The 17,229-nt window shown below is 36.9% G+C and overlaps 1 protein-coding gene across 2 annotated transcripts in view; it reads right to left on the minus strand.

Moving 5' to 3' along the window:
* The window catches only part of CRPPA (CDP-L-ribitol pyrophosphorylase A), a 125,385-nt gene that overhangs the window by 68,943 nt on the left and 39,213 nt on the right, over positions 1-17,229 (minus strand). For both annotated transcript variants that reach the window (XM_037386262.1, XM_037386261.1), the window contains 2 exons: positions 12,765-12,869; positions 3,785-3,830 (listed from right to left, as the gene is read on the minus strand). In XM_037386262.1, coding sequence (XP_037242159.1) covers positions 3,785-3,830; positions 12,765-12,869 — 151 coding nt within the window. The remainder of the gene's footprint in view (positions 1-3,784; positions 3,831-12,764; positions 12,870-17,229) is intronic.

Here is a 17,229-nt window from a genome sequence, read left to right on the forward strand (position 1 = left end):
AAAGTTTACACAACCTCAGTACATCCAAAGGTCCTCTGAACTAAATAACTCTTAAATATTTGACTAATACCAAATGATACAGTTCAATAAATTGGTCTTTGTACTACAAAAAAGTATAGTCTACAGTTAAGTTCACGGAAAATGGAAATGAAAATGGATCTACTTTATCCAGTAATGACTGATAAACTGCCATTAAATATTGAGAACATACATGGTAAATAAATATGAAAAATACAGAGGAAAAAGGAAAATGCGATCAAAGTTAACATAGAACAATGAGTTTGCTGAGCTTTTTCCAAGTTGAATATTGAACCTTTTGTCAAGATATAATCAACATAATACAGTCATTGAGCTGATTCATGGCATTTACATCATTTTATGCTGGCTTTACTGGCTTCAGCAAGCTTGACTGACAGAAGTACATTCCTTGTTACAGAAAACATTTACAAAGATTATAATAATACAGCACATCCAAGCAGCTGGCAGCTGAATCAGCTTTCTACATCTCCTTATTGGCATTACCATTACGGGAATTTTTCTTTGACAGTCTCTACTATATAGATAATACATAAAATTACAGATAATACTTAACATTAAAAGAAGTCTGTACCGTAAAGCATTCATACAGTCTTTTAGAATTAGGAATTCAGTAACAATGGTGTAATGGGATCTATATTTAGATTGAGGGAAAAAAAACCTTCATTTTTTTATGTAATTACTTTTGCATTTCTCAAAGATTGGAAGCTTCTCTTTTTTCCATTGATCTATCATTCAAGGTAAAGTATTAGTTCAATTCCTATTCATCAAGAGGTAAAATCATTGTTTAATTTTATTCATACTGTACTATGAAATCCCTCTTTTGCATACTGATATATTCTATTAACTTTTGGGGGGTCTTGTGAGTCATTTTGCTCATATGACAACTACAATAATAGTATTTGAGCTTTTAAAATTTATATTTAAATTGAATTGTTTTATCCAAGGAAAGATCACTTAAAATTAAATGAAAATTACTAGTACTTTTCCAAGAGCACAATAATACTAGTAAATTAAAAGAAAATGCTTTGATAATCACTGGGTTAACTCAAGAACTTCTCATCTAGATTTTACATTTGTGAAAAAATCTTAATGGCAGAATGAATTCTGTTTGCACAAAGTTTGTAAATATCCGATAGCTATCAGAAAGTGGACAAAATGGAGAAACTCCCTATTTTGAAAGTGGTTTTCCAGTTTATGTCAGATCACACTCCCATTTTCAAAGTTTCCCATAAACTTGAATAAGTTATAAATACTGTTCTGAAAGTATTAGCCCAAGTAATTTCTGAGATGAAACATTGTTTACAATAACTCAATAAAAGCTGGTGAAAAAATGGCATTTGTAAGCTAAGAGATGCTCATATTGGCAAACAGCTGAACAAATGATTGCTAGGAAATCAAGGACAGAGTTTCCCTTCCAAACTCCCAGCTTTGTAATAAAAAAACCTGAGAATCCTAAGAATTTCCAGGCTTTCCAGATGTATAAATGGAATTTTCTGTATTTCAGTTTTTGTTCATTGCCTGTTCTCTTTGCTGAACATCACTGAGAAAGAGTCTGGCTCCATCTTCTTCACTCCATCCCGTCTGGCATTTATACACATTGCTATATCGCGCTGAGCCTTCTCTTCTCCAGGCCTAACAGTCCAAGCTCTCTCAGCATCTCCTTGTAGAACAGATGCTCCACTACCCTAATCATTGTCACGGCCCCTTGCTCAACCCTCTCCAGCATGACCACATTGTTCCTGCACAGGGGAGTCCAGAATTGGACCCAACACTCCAGATGTGACCTCACCAGTGCTGAGCAGAGGGAAAGTATCACTTCCCTCGACTTACTGGCAATGCTCTGACTACCATAGCCCAAGGGGCTGTTGACCTTTTACATAAGGGTGCACTGCCAGCTCCTGTTCAATTTGTTGTCCACCAGGACACCCCCAGGGCCTTTTCTGCAGAGCTGCTTTCCAGCTGATGGGCCCCCAGCCTGTAATGGTGCTTCTCAAGTGCAGGAGTTGCATTTCCCCTTGCTGAATCTCATGAGACTCCTGTTCACTTATTTTTCCAGCCTATCTAGGTCCTTTTGAACAGCAGCATAACCACCTGGTCTATCAACTACTCCTCTCAGTTTTACATCATCTGCAGACTTGCTGAGAGTGTGCTGTGTCCTATCATTGAGATCATTGGTGAAGATTTTAACCAGCATTAACCCCTAGGGTAAACATAGGGGCCCACTACTGACTGGGCTCCAGCTGGGGTTTACTGTTTGAGCACAGTAATTCAACCATTTTTCAATCCACCTGTCTACTTTTCTAGTCTGTACTTCATCAGTTTGTCAATGTGTATGTCATGGACCTAGTGGCAAAAGCCTTACTGAAATCAAGACAAACCATACCCTCTGCTCTCCTTTACTAAGCTAGTCATTTCACTGTAGAATGCTATCAGTTCAGTCAGGCATAATTTCCCCTTTGTAAATGCATGCCAACCATTCCCAGCCACCTACTTGTCTTCAGTATGTTTGGAAATCCTAAGCTTGAAAGCTAGGAGTGTGGAACCTCTAAAACTCCTACTCAAAAGAAGATTTTAAAAAAATTCTAGGCCTCCAGCTATGGAGATGAGAGCTCATTCCCTGTCAAAACCAGAACTTCTAATGTTTCCCAGCCTTATCTCCTTGATACATGCCTGAAAAATTCAGTCAGGCAGTTCTAGCAATGCATATAATGTGTAATATTTGTCCACTGTAATAGCCAGAAGCTTCAAACTTGTTGCATTCTTGGGGGTCTAGAGAAGCAGCATGCCGAATACCACAGCAATATCTGAGCTCTGTTTAAGCTTCCTCGCTTGTCTACAGTAACAGAGCTGATCTTGGCAAGGTCTAATTGACTCAAATCAGAAATTAAGCCAATACTGGATCATGTAACAACACATGAGCCACCAAAGTGAACAACTAGCCATTCACTCACCGTGCCCTAATATGGCATGGGTTTTGCTCTGTTTTTCTTAAATAGGAACCACACTTTTTTTCTCTGGAAAAATATTTTTAAGGCAAAGGGAAGTCCCTTTCTCTTCATCAGTTTCTGGGCTCTTACCCCTCAGTTCTCCACCAGGAATCACGCAAGAGTCCCCTGAATCAGTGCCTATCAGTTTACAATAACCATCAGTGTGCTCATTATACAGTACTTAAGAGTCCTTCCTTTCTACACTGTTTTTAGATTGAGTCAATCTACATAAAAACTAAATCTAGTCTTCAAGTTAAACTGCTAAGAAAACACTGTTTCCAGTACAGAAAAAGGTTAAAAAGCAGTTAAACAAAGTATTTATAAATTAATGGAATACCTCAATATCATATAATCACTATATCAATTTAGGCAACAAATTGTTATATGTAAAAGAGTAAAGAGACATGAAGAGTTAATATCTCATTTTCAGTCTGCTACTTAGATTACAAAGATGGAACATACTCAGAATTGAACTACTAATGAAAAAAAATTGTTCATTCCTTACAAAGCCATTCAAAATGAATCTGTTTGACTCTGTAATATACAAAACTTTTTATAAGGTTCTTTATTTGAAGAGAAGAAAAAGAAGGTAAATAATGCATAATGTAAGTATTCCAATGAACAAGCTAAAACAACTTGCCTAAGCACATCTTATTCATCCTAGAACTTTTCTTAAAGACATTTAAAACTATAGCACACAAGATTCTTAATTAGACTCAGGAATATGCAAACTGACAGCCACAAGGACAAACACATACCCTTAATCATTGATTCAGCTGCATGCAGATCCCGCTTGTAGGTCACCTAAAGGACAGACAAGCCTCATTAGATTTAAGACAGCAGGAAGGAATGTAAAAGCAATAAAACAATGTCCTGAAGGCAATTCTTTACATTTGAAATACCATAAACAAATGACATTGTCAATTTCTTAATTCTGGTAAAATATCACTGGCAAGTCATGAGAACAGAAGATATATAAAATACTTAGATCTGTTCAGAACTCATTTGAAACCTAAAACTATTTTTAACCCCTTGAAGAATCACAAAAACCTGATACTGCATTCTATTTTCACACATCCATCCTATGCTATAATTTTATTGTGAAATAGATTAATTTTTATAGGACTTGTGATCACATAAATGACAGCCAGGGAGAAGCCTCATTATTTCTTTTAGTAATATAGGTGTCATTTTTCAGTAGCACAAGACAATTGCTGTTAATGACAGTTCAATTAATCAGTGGTAGTCAGTGAAACTAGAGCAGGCTTTGTATGAGTTTTCAGAGGATTAAAAACCATTGAGATTTTCTTGAAGACATTAACCAGATCAAGTTAGATGGACAGTAAGATGCTGAATATTCACTTGGTACTTGCAAAAACCACCTTTCATATCTGCCTTTGTACCCTCATGGTGGTTGACAGTCCCAGTATTACGCTTTGCAAATAAAATAATGCAAAACTAAACATAGCATCTACCCAAGACATTATCAGCCTTTGCCAGCAACGTCTTCACAATGACATGCAGTGACATGAAGTGATATAAGAATCATTTCCAAATATTTGCCTTTGTTTTTACTGTGACTTCCTTTTACATAAAATAAAATATTACTGGATTTGCTGCTTTTGTTTCTCTAGGGTCAGAATAATTTTTTATTTCTTTCTGAAATGAACTGAATATAATTCCAAAATAGTGTTGCAAAGTAAATCTTCCAGCAGAAACATACCATTGTAAGTATTAGCATTTTAGTCTCCAAGTAAATGATTGTTTGATTTTAACAAGGATTCTTGTAACAGTTTTCCTTTCCATCTCACAAATTAAGCTGTGTACTGCAGTCAGAAACATATTAATAATATTACCTTTCCCATTAAGCATCATTTCTCCAAGGAATTATATTCTCTTAAAATTAAAAATCAACTTATTTCCCTACAGCTTGTCCTGCAGGAGAAGCAGCCAGAGAATGAATCTTGCCTGAGTTTACCTACCATTGGGAAGAACCAGTGTCTTGACTTTAAGGACAAAGAATTATTGAGTGACCCATTTTGTTGCAAAGTTTCTTTCCGATTACCTGTTTCTAGAGGTCTTTTATAGTGAACTTTCAGCAAACCTCTAACAATTACCATCTAAAAACCTTTCAAGAAACAAGGCTATCTAAGCTCTGTTAAAAGTGGTCTCACGTACTCTAAGGTTCATAATGTCTTTGACATGCAAAGGTATTTTAAATAGTCCAATTTTTAAAGTGTTACCTCACAAAGTAGGCCCAGTCTTCAAGCAAATAGCACAGAAGAATAAAAAGTTAAGAATGAACCTTTAAAATCTCTTCCAAAATTCTGAGCCAGATATCAGCAAATACTTTCTCTAGGGTGGTTTCCTACAGAAATAAGACATCTGAGGCCATATCACACTATCCATATATATTTCTTCCATAATCTTTGATCCTATAAGCTTTAGGAAAATAGTAGAGCTGACAGAGAGAAAAGCCCTGCCAGCTACCACAGGTGACCACCACTTACCAGTCAGGGAAGGAGGGATTCTCTGCACCTCTTTCAGTATTGAATAAGATGCTAAATTCAACTAAAGTTTCTCTTAAGGCATTGATATTCATAATCTTCCTGGATTTTCTTGTGTTGACTAAGAGGTGTTCTTGCAATTGAGATAAGACTTACTCAAAGAGCAGGCAACCATAACAGAGACACCCTTTCATTTAATTCTAACCATTGATTGCTTTAGTATGAATTTGTTTTAAACAACTTTAAACAATTTAGTCAACACAATAGTTAATCGTTCTGAGCAGCTATACACTAAAATGTATTTGCACTCTGGGCTCACCCCAGCCAGAACAATTCAGATCTAGCCAAATCAGCCAGGAAGAATACTTTTACTGCCACTCTATACCAGAAAGTAACACAGCATCCTCCACATTCTTGCAGCCCAGGTGAGGTGCAAAAATCACAGTGGTAAAGAATAAACAAAAAAAAAATGACACACAGGAGTTCTCTCCCACTTTTCAGAAGAGAGATCTGTTTCATGCATTTCTGGGTTTGTTATATCATATTACTAAGCTAAATCTCTACGGACTTACAAAATTACAATTTAATGTTCTTTTTCATGCTGGCCTCTGAACCTTCTCTATTTTTCAACAGTTGCACAGACCTTGAGTCCAGATGTGACCATAGAATCCTACATGCACTTGTAATACCAGAACATCTCTTTCTAAATTCATGTTCTTGTTTCTTTATCCATGGCTGACATAAGGTATTTTTCCCCACAGTGCTAACTTGCTACCCTCTGTGATTCCTACACCACCTTCAATGTCACTACCTTCCTAGAGCAATTCTCTAAATATGGCCTATAATTTTTTTTCTGAAAACGCTTCTTCATATTTGGCTACAATGAAAAGCATAACTTTCTTTTTAATTGTTTGCCGAGCAATCCTTAACAATAGGTTACTTCTGATCAATTTTTATTTACAAATCCTTAAATCTTTGTGATGTCTGCAAACTTTATCAGACAAATGCTAAATAGCTTAGTGACAATAACAGCTTCTGCAGAACTGCATGTGGTGAGAATTATCTTTTGCAATGTATCAGTTATACAATTTTTAATCTCTTTAATGGGACTAGTGCAATTACAGGCATCCTATTTTTAATTAAAATGTCATATAGTAACAAGTCAAACTTCTGCTAACCATATATTGTATCAACACTACCACCTTTATCAGCCAAAACTATAACCTTGTAAAAAAGGCTTGAAATAAATTTCACAAAATAAGTAAAATCCATGTTGGTTGACATTCATTGTGATAGTCCCTGTAGTTCTGCCTGTAGCACTGCACTTTGTTTTGTTGATCAATATTGAACTCAGAGACTCCTAATTGCTCAGATTCTCTCTCTTCAGGTGACAATGTTAATTTCCATTTTGTCATCTTGAGCATCTAGTGTTCCAAAACTTTCTGAATATTGTTGCTGCAATCCAGAATATTGGTGGGCCAAACACTAAAACTTAATACAAATACTTCACTATCATGAAATATGAAACCATCATCTGCTTATTCAGCAAAGACAAAATACGCTTACTTATTAAACATTTCTCTACTTTTCTCTGTAATGAACAATCCATCTATTTAGTAAAGCCTCAAAATCATCAGACAACAGTTGGTTTGTTTTCCTGTGTGCCCTGCTCTCTCAGTTGTCAGACTGCAACTTTTCACTGCCTAGGAAGATGCTCTTCCCAGAGCCCCCTTAAAGCTTTATAAACACTTTTTCCCAATCTTCCCCATTTCCTGTCTGCATCTCTTCCCTCTGTCCACATATTTAGCCCACCAGCTCCCCTGCAAGCCTGGTTTGTATTGTTGTAGATAGCAAACTAGTTGCAAGTGTGCCTGAACCAAGGCTGCCCTACCAAAGTTAATTTAACCTGTGGTACGCTGCCTCAGCACTTTCTGTTCATCTGAAGCCAATTTATCCTCCAAGAGCAGCCCATCTTTCACACATCACACAAAGGGCAAGTGCATTTACTAATATGAGGGCACACAGGAACCCTTTGAACAGAAGGAACTGTGTGTAGCCAATGAGTAAGAAACTGCATACAGCTGCTGATGCAAAATTTTTCAGCTCATTCAGTGGTCAAAACTAGAATCTCACTTGTTGTGTTCCCCAAAATTATTCCTATTTAATATTTAAAAGTCTTCTGCAAACTGATTTAGCTTGATGAACATTTCAGATTTACAAAACTGTATGTTAAATGCAAAACATAACCCTTTATCAAACAAATACAATAAAGTTACGATCACACATAGACAAAATGCACTGCATTTTAGTTTGACGTAGTATTTCCCTCTGTTATACTAAGGTATCATACAGATCTCCTTTGTATGGGATATTTTCAGGAGATTACGAAATAACCTGTTGGTTTTAGAAATGGTGAAGATTTTTTGCACTATCAGCATTAAGTCTTTAAATGGGTATTAATCTTTTAAAAATGTTCCTACAATGCAGTTTTCATTTGCGTTATACACACACATATACATTAGACACTAAAAATTACATTCTTACATGATTTTATACTTTATTTAAGAGGATATTGTCCCAGAACATTTAAGATCATTCTGTTTCAAAGGTGTAAAGCACTGAGAAATTGAAAATGGGGTGCTTTTTCTGTTTCTTTTTTGCCACCATGATCCTAATATCTTATAAATAGTTACATAAATATTTATAAGTTCTGTTATGAATGCAGGCATTATAAAACTGTTCCTGCCTGGTTGTTGTCACTACAAAGAATTATTTTAATTTTGTAATTTGTTACCAGAAAGAGAACAAACTTTCTCTTGCTTTAGGTCCAACAGTAAGTGACTTTGAAATGTTACTTTCTCTAATGCACTATAAATAAACAGTACTCAGGAAGAATTAAGAGTTAATTTAAGAAAAAAATATATATGCACACATAAGTAACTTCTTTCCACAGTTTTAAATGACTCCACAGAGTCATTTAATGTTATGTGGGTTGTGCACCTAATAAACAAATTGAATTCTTACAAGTATCAGATCTTCTCTCTAAAGATTTAAGGTCCACATTAAGATGAAACTGGTTTGTAATACTTGGGACTTTTATAACTGCTCTCCATCTGTTAATTGACTGCAGTTTTTCTGCTACACATCCTCTGAAACCTCAAGCGAACAATGATTATTTCTTTCAGTTCTCATTTATCTGGATGGAATATCCTTTTGCCTTGTGTTGAAAAAACAAGACTGGGGCCATTGGAAGCACATCAGTTCTTGGCATACGAAATATAATTTCTCTCAGCACTGAAAACCCTTACAGAAAAAAATCAACAATATATTACAAATTACATTATTATGACAGCTAAGGAAAGACAATTCTGCTTCTGAAAGGCGGTTAGTAACAAACAGCAACAGCTCCTAACCATTTTGTAGGAAAACATCACTTGAGAAAACTGGCAGTCTTCTGTACTTCTTCAGACTGTGCAGGCTGAGCACAAGCTTTCTCTTCTTCAGTGGTACTGCTCCACGCCACGTGCCAAACACCCTGCTACGGGGTGACCAATACCGGGGTGCTACACAAGCAGGAAGGAGCCATCTTCCTCTGTAGCCTCTAATCTGATAGAACTGTTCACTGTAGAAACAATTCTCGTTTATAGTCCTCATCATTTTTTATGCCTTTGACTTTGAATGTCTTCACAAGCCACAGAAGACACCAATGACATTTAGCTACACAATAAGACAGGGAATAGGATATAAGAATGCGTAACTAATGACATGGCACCGCTATCTTTGTGTGTACTATATATAGCATATTTGCTGCTCTACACCACCTGCAGCACAATGTCTGCACATAAATGGGTGCTGTTGCTACTGTCACGCACTGCACAATACTGTCAACACTGAGGATGTGTGGTGGGTTGACCTTGGCTGGATCCCAGGTGCCCACCAAAGCCACTCTGCCACCCCCCTCCTCAGCTGGACAGGGGAGAGAAAATAAAACTAAAGGCTCACAGGTCAAGATAAGGAGAGGGAGAGATCATTCACCAACTACTATCATGGGCAAAACAGCCTCAGCTTGGGGAAATCAAGTTGATTTCAGTCAAAGCAGAGTAGGGTAATAAGAAATAAAAGCAAACCTTAAAATCCCTCTCCCCCATCACCCTCCCTTCTTCCCAGGCTCAGCGTCACTCCCGATTTTCTCCACCTCCTCCCCCAGAGAAGCACAGGGGCATAGGGAATGGCTGTTGCTGTCAGTTCATCACACATCTCTGCTGCTTCTTCCTCCTCAAACTCTTCCCTGTTCCTGTGTGGGGTCCCTCCCATAGGAGAGTCCTCGATGATCTTCTCCAACATGAGTCCTTCCCACAGGATGCAGTTCTTCACAAACTGCTCCAGCGTGGATCCCCTGCAGGATCACAAGCCCTGCCAGCAAACCTGCTCCAGCCTGGGCAACTCTCCATGGGGCCACAGGTCCTGCCAGGAGCTGCTCCAGTGCGGTTTCCCAGGGGGTCACAGCCTCCTTCAGGTGCATCCACCTGCCCTGGTGCAGGGTCCTCCATGGGCTGCAGGTGTAGATCTGCTCCATTGTTAACCTCCATGGGCTGCAGGTGTAGATCTGTTCCACCGTTAACCTCCATGGGCTGAGGGGCACAGCCTGCCTCTCCGTGGGCTTCACCAGGGGCTGCAGGGGAATCTCTGCTCTGGTGCCTGGAGCACCTCTGCCCCCTCCTTCTGCACCGACCTTGGTGTCTGCAGGGTTTTTGCTCTCACATACTCTCAACTCCTCTCTCCAGCTGCAGTTGTCCAGATCTTTTGTTCCTCCTTCTTAAATATGTTATCCCAGAGGCACTACCACTGTTGCTGATGGCCTTGGCCAGCAGCAGATCCATCTTGAAGCCATCTGGCATTGGCTCTATCGGACATAGGATAGAAGCTTTAAGCAGCTTCTCACAGAAGCTACCCCTGTAGCCCCCTGCTACCAAAACCTTGCCACACAAATGTAATACAGACTCTTTCACCTGGTCCACAGTATTTTCAGCTTTTGAACCTGAATCTCCTTGTCTATGATATTCTCCAGTATGCCAGCAGCTAAAAAGGTTTTCTGATCCATATCTGAGCACCTACGAAGAATTCACTCAAGTGTTATCATTTTCCATGTGTTTGCAGGCCTCTTTAAAGTCCAGTGCTACAATGGGTCCCACGTGCTAGAAAGTTAACAGCATCAAGATTTGGTTCACCAGCAATGCTGGAGTGGCACTAACACTTCAGCAATCCTCTTTTAAAACAGATGTGGCACAAGCTCAAGTCTGATGTGTAAGTGTGGACTGGTTACTGGTGCTGTTCCTCAGGTGCTGATACTGCAGACAACACTGTCTAATATCTTTATTAATAACCAGGGAAAGGGGAAATGCTCTCAGCAAATTAGTAGATGACAACAAATGGGGAAGTATTCAGTATGCTCAAGGGTCCAACACTCATTTAGACAGACCGTGAAAGGCTGGAGAGAGAGGATGACAAAGTTGTGAGATGCAACAAACACAGCATCCTGCATCTGGGACAGAATAACCCTGTGCAGCAGGCCATACTGATGTCAAATAGAGAAAACTGCTTTGCAGAAAAGGACCTTCTGGACAAGCTGAGTATGAGTCAGCAGTGCGGAAAAGCAGTCCAAGTAACTGTGCTGTATTAGTAAGGAAGTAGACTTCATTAAAGGGAATACAGGGATTATTCCCCTGTATTCAGCACTTTTGAGAACACACCAGAGTACTGTTTACAGTTTGGGGTTCACAGTATAACGCAATGACAAACAGAAGGAAGCCCAGCAGAAAGTTGCTAAGACAGTGTGAGAGAACTTGGCTTGTTCAGCCCAAAGAACAGAAGATGAAGGGTAGGGAAGGGTCACAATTAATGGCCATAGAGAAAAATAAACTGGACTTCTCTTGCAGATCTTTCTGCTGCCCTTTCATACTTTCTCAGTGCAAGAGGCAGCAACAGAAATGTTGACCAAATATTATGAAAAAGGTCTCCTCCATACAGGGGAGGGATATGCAGTGGAATTGTTTTCCCAAGCCAGTCTGAAATCTCCATTTTTGTTTCATCTGCTGGCCATCACTAGTATCTACAAATAGTAAAGAACTAAATAAACATTATGAAGAACTGAACAAACATGATGGGTGTATTTTGTTACCCTTCATGTAAGCACCATGCTTTGCAACAAGAACAACGAAACCATCCAAAAAGTGATGTAAGGTAAATATGCATGACATAATCTGTCTCTTAGAAGACTGAATAGGAAAACAGCCAATATGCTGTTTCAGAAAGACTATGTCGCCAGAAAGATATTGAAAGAAGCTGCTGTATGCAACCAACATATAAGTAAATTTTGCTGCTAAATTGCACAGGAAATTTGCACTGCAGATTCAGGAAATTACCTTTCTGCATAAGATTTACTGTCATATTATTAGGAGTCATGTCCCATTGTTGGAAATTTACTGTCAAAGACAGATGGAGTGATCTGAGCTGCTTCTAGATCCTTCAACATGGTAATGAATAAAATAAAAAAAAAAAAAAAGAAACACTTAAAAATTGCATGACAACAGCTACTGAGAAAGAATAATGTCCCACCATCCAAAATAATGAAATGGGATACTTTTAAGCAGCAGGGATGTATCCTTTGGTACCTATATACACACCTGCTTTGTCAGTCATCAGAAACCTACAGATTATCAGACAAGGTAAATGATGTTTAAAAAGTTTTGAAAGATTGTTTGAAGAGGTCTTAAACATTACAAAGTTACTGAATGTCATGAACTGCTCTAAAAATCAACCATTGTTGGCCAGGTATTTGGCTTTAGAGAATTTTTCCTCATAGGAAAAGTGGAGGAAAGGAAAATAAACAAAAGATATAGAAACAGCAGGAGAAAGCTCATCTCATAAAAATAATGTTCTTGGTTTTAGAAATTATAGATTTATACTTTAACAGATTCTCAGGCTATTCAACTACCCAGTTGGTTTCCCTACTTCCAGATAAATGCTGTCGTCTTTGATTATCTCAGGTAATATCTGCCCAACTCTGTCCACAACTATGAGCTCAAAAAAAAAGGTCATGATAATCCAAAACCCATTCTGAAATTGGGAAAAGCCTAACTATTATAACTCACAACACATCTGAATTTTTACAGTAATATGCAAATTTAATTTTAAAAGATATATTAAAAATAGATATTATTATTGCCTTTACCTTCCAGAGGTCAGCTGTTCCTTCAACAAGTTTGGCATTTGTTTTACAGTATTTCAAAGCCAGATGCAAACATTCAGTTCCATAATCCAGGTCATAGTTTGTGCACTGCAGTAATTGAAAAAGAATAAATATTCTTTATTAGTCTTAAAGAAATCATATGTTTAAGTAATAATGTGTGTTTTCTTTCATTAATTAAACCTTAAATCTCAAAAATCCTGTCCAAAATGATCATGCTGTATTAGGTAGGTTGGGTCAAGATGAATCAGAAATACAACTCTTCCAAAAAGCTTATGCCAAATTCTAGCTATCCAGCAAAATATTACAGAAGTAAATAAATATTTTAAAACCACAAATTAATTCAATCGGCTGCTGCAAGTGATCTTGCTAAACCTTTATGCTGTTAATTAAATCAATGAGAAGTTACATGTATTAAAAAAAATTGATGGGGTTGAGGCCTCACCAAAAGATATCATCAACCTTCCAGTAACAAACTTTTAGAGTATGGGAACATGTTAATAAATTGTAGAAGCATGACTTTTCACATGGCTTGTCTGGTTTGGTTTTTGCAGCATCAGAAAAAGATGGTAGTAACTAAGAACCTCTGTATTCCTTACACGTTTCCCTCTGTATTTTTCTCCAGTAATCTGCACACAAAATAGCAAAGTTTCACGCTGCTCCGTAAGCCTTCCAGATTTAATAAAAAAAGTAATAAAAAAAACCATGAAACAAAAAAAAAACCCAACCAAATTTGTCCTTTTATTAGCTAACTAGAAGAGGCATTCTTCTCTCAATATACCCTTTCCAAGCAGTTTGGCTTCCTATAGTTAGTGATCATAAGAATCCTATTAATGGAAAACTGAGTATGGACAGAATCTCTTGAGCTAAACCATAGGTAGTACACAAGCAGGACAGGGCTACCTCAAGACGAATTGGAATGATTAAGCCAAGAGAATTCTAGTCTATTTTCATATTACTAAATTATCAGTCCATCCAGAAACATGAATTACATGTAACAAGGAAGGATAATTTAAGACAGGGTCTTTCATAAAAATTGATGTATTTGATAAGACCACAGGCTGGCTATCCAAGTACCCAGTCTCTAGCAGAGGCTGACAGTGGGTAGTCAATGATAAGTAAATATGAACAACGCAATCATATCTTCTTACTTTCACAGAATACTCCCTTGGCCTCATATAAAGCTATCCTCCTAGCTTATGAAACCCCTAAATGAAGAAGTCCCTGAGGAATACATTGAACCAGAAGCGACTGCCTTAACAGTCCTCAGTAGGTTACAGGAACCCTGAATTCACCCAATTACTTTTTGAATAGCAGTGTTTTTTCAGCACCTGCATCAGGGAGCATCTGACTCATCACACACTCTGCTGTTCTGACAGAAAAGAGAGTGCAAAACCACCTTCTCAGCCCTTCAGAATGCTCCACTACATCTCTTCTCACATCCATCCACAGGTAAAGAAATCAATATCTATTCAGTTATTTCATGTGTGGAAGCTACCCCAAAACTTTGATCAACCCTTTTGCCCTCCTTTACATGTATCTACATTTACCCATGAATTTTATCGTAACATGCTTTTACAAACCTTCTTAATTAGCCCTCATCTCTACTACACAGAAAAAAAAAAAGGGGGGGGGGGGGGGGGGCGGCGGGGAAGGGTAGGGTATCTCCACTTCCTATTCCAAATTCTTTGTGAACAAAATTAACTGCATAGCTCCCAGCCCAGATCTGCACAAAACTCTACGGGTGATCCACTGCTATGAGAACTAGTCATTCACTTTACCTTGTTTCTTGTCTTTTAACAAAGCCCTTGCTCTTATCCTAAATCTGTTCAGTTTCCTTGAAGAGCCTTTGCTAAAAGCTTCAGTGAAACATCTTATTATGCAAGTAGGCTGTTATCAGCTTCAACAATCTCAAACAAGATGCCGGTTAACTCCTTAGAGAATGACAATTAGCTCTGCAATGCATAAACTTTCCATTACAAAAGCTGAAATAATCCCTCTACCATGTCAAATTTAACCATGCATCTACAACTTTTTTCGAATAAAATGTGACAGGCCAGATACTGTGCTTTGTAATTCACAATCTCCTCCAGGATTCAAGAATTTAAAATTATCAAGAATCAAAAAATCTAAGTCTTAAATAACCACCAAACCAGAATGCTACAATACAACTTGCCTTTTTTATAATTTCTTCAAGAATTTAATAAGAGATATAAAGAAAATGCTTATTTCTATTCTTGTTTTGTAATGCATCAGTGAAATTCAAGGAATTCATCAGCATTATACATCTGAATTCTATCACTCACACACAGTCCTAGAAAAACTGTAGTTGTCACTTTTATCTTATTTAAATCCCTAACTTTTTGTCATTTTGGTTTTTCCTGACTGCATTCAAAAAATAAGATGCTTTTAAACATCCCACTTAGAAAGAAAAGTAATTTAAATGTTATGCTTCTCTACAGAAGTGCTTCAAGTAACAAAACAAAACAGACATAAGAAGATAGAGTAATTTAAAAAGAAAGACTTCTTCCAAAATACTAAAGAAAATAGGGTTTTCCAAAAGACACTTTGGAATATTTTTAAATTAAGCAGCAATCATTTATATTATTTAAAGAATCAACATACAAGAAAGGTCAACAGAAAAGATAAAGAAATAGGAAACTCTAGCTCCAGAATATGTAAAACTGAGCAATCTCTTCAGTAAAGAGGTCCAGAGACACATTGCCAATGAAACCCGAATGGCCTTGTAACTTTCAGTTCCAAATATTAGCATAACATTTACTGTTTTGTTTGATTTTAAGGAAAATGCAAGCTATTTTCTACTAATGTGAATAACATACAGATTTTATTTTTTTTTCTTCCTTTGGAATGGGAAAGAAAATTTCAGAAAAATTTATCTGTGAAAGAATTTACTTTCAATAAAAATTGTTTTAAATAGATGTGTAACAAATGATACTAGGACAAGACTAAGCAATTCCAACTTTTTAGCAAGGTCTTAATTACAGATAATTAATAGGGAGTGGAGAAGTTCCATAAATGGGCTAAAGCATCTTGAGGGTATTACAGCCTTCAAGGGATAAAATATGACACAAAGCAAAGTAATAATAAAAACCATACTTCACTAACACTTGTACATCATGACATTTACCACTCTAATTATCTGTAATTGTTTAAACCTAAACATACTGTCACAGTGTACTCTTCTGCAAGTCTGATACACTGATGTCAGAGAAGAACAATGAAATGGAAGTATCAGCTCAAGACCAGTTTAGTTTATATATTATCCATATGCTAAGCAGCTCCACATGTGGAATTTTAAATCCATATTTACGGTGCAGAATTTGAAGGCTTCTATATTGTTCTAAGAAATTCAGTTAACAAACAAAGCGTTATCAGGGAGTGCCTACAATAAAAAGTTGTAAAATTCCCATGAGGAAAATTCTTACTGACCCAGGCACACAACATTCTCATCCTGAGTTGTCTGTATGTATTTCACTGTACACCTAGAGCCGATTTACATTATAACAATCTGTTTAAAACTCTTACTATTTCTAAAGTCTCTTTTTGACTGAAAAGCTTTTTAACATAAAGTTTGACAGAGTACAGTTAACTGAACTTGACATGCACACATAGCTTTGTGAAACAATAGACATAATTTAAGTTTCAGACCACAGATTTGAAATGGTGGAAACATCTGTACATATTGGCACAAAAAATATCCACAAAAGAAAGAAAATAGATTAGTTTAGCTCTTTAAATGACACAGAAGGAAATATGATATTTAAAAACGTTTTTGAACTGCTGAATATTCAAAGGCATTCTAATAGGTAGTTTGGGGAACTTTTTTGTGGGTGGGTTTTTTTGTTTGTTTTCCAAGAGTGGATGTTTGAATACAGTGCTGTGGGTGGAGTGAGATCCAGATTTTGGCATTAAACCAATTCTTCTTCCCCTGCCCCCTAGATAAGTTTGAAAATATATTGATAAATAATATTACTTCTTAAAATGCAAACTATACTGTTGTTGCTTAGCCATAAACATCGAACAAGGGGTTAGAGAACAGAGCAGCTACACAGCCTGTATTTCCCTGGTACTTAATAATAGTCCATAAGCTAACTTGTTTCCAATATAATACTTGGAACAAATAAAATTATTAAAAACACAGTATTTAACATTAATAATTGCTTTTACTGTTAATATGCACTATTTTACTGTATCTTTATACTGATAAAAGATTTTGAATAGATACATGGGAACTGGTAAACATACAGCAGAACAAACACAGACGAAATTAAAATTTTCACTACAGCACTGTCATTTTCTTATTTTTTCATCATTCCTTAGTTTTACAATAAGGAAGCAAAATCAATATTCTTTATTAACTGAAAGAAAATCTTCAGATTTGCTCCTTTACATAGGTACCATTAAAGCCTGTACAGAATCAGTCTCTTAC

This window comes from Falco rusticolus, chromosome 4 (genome assembly GCF_015220075.1).
Source record: "Falco rusticolus isolate bFalRus1 chromosome 4, bFalRus1.pri, whole genome shotgun sequence".
Lineage (NCBI taxonomy): Eukaryota > Metazoa > Chordata > Aves > Falconiformes > Falconidae > Falco > Falco rusticolus.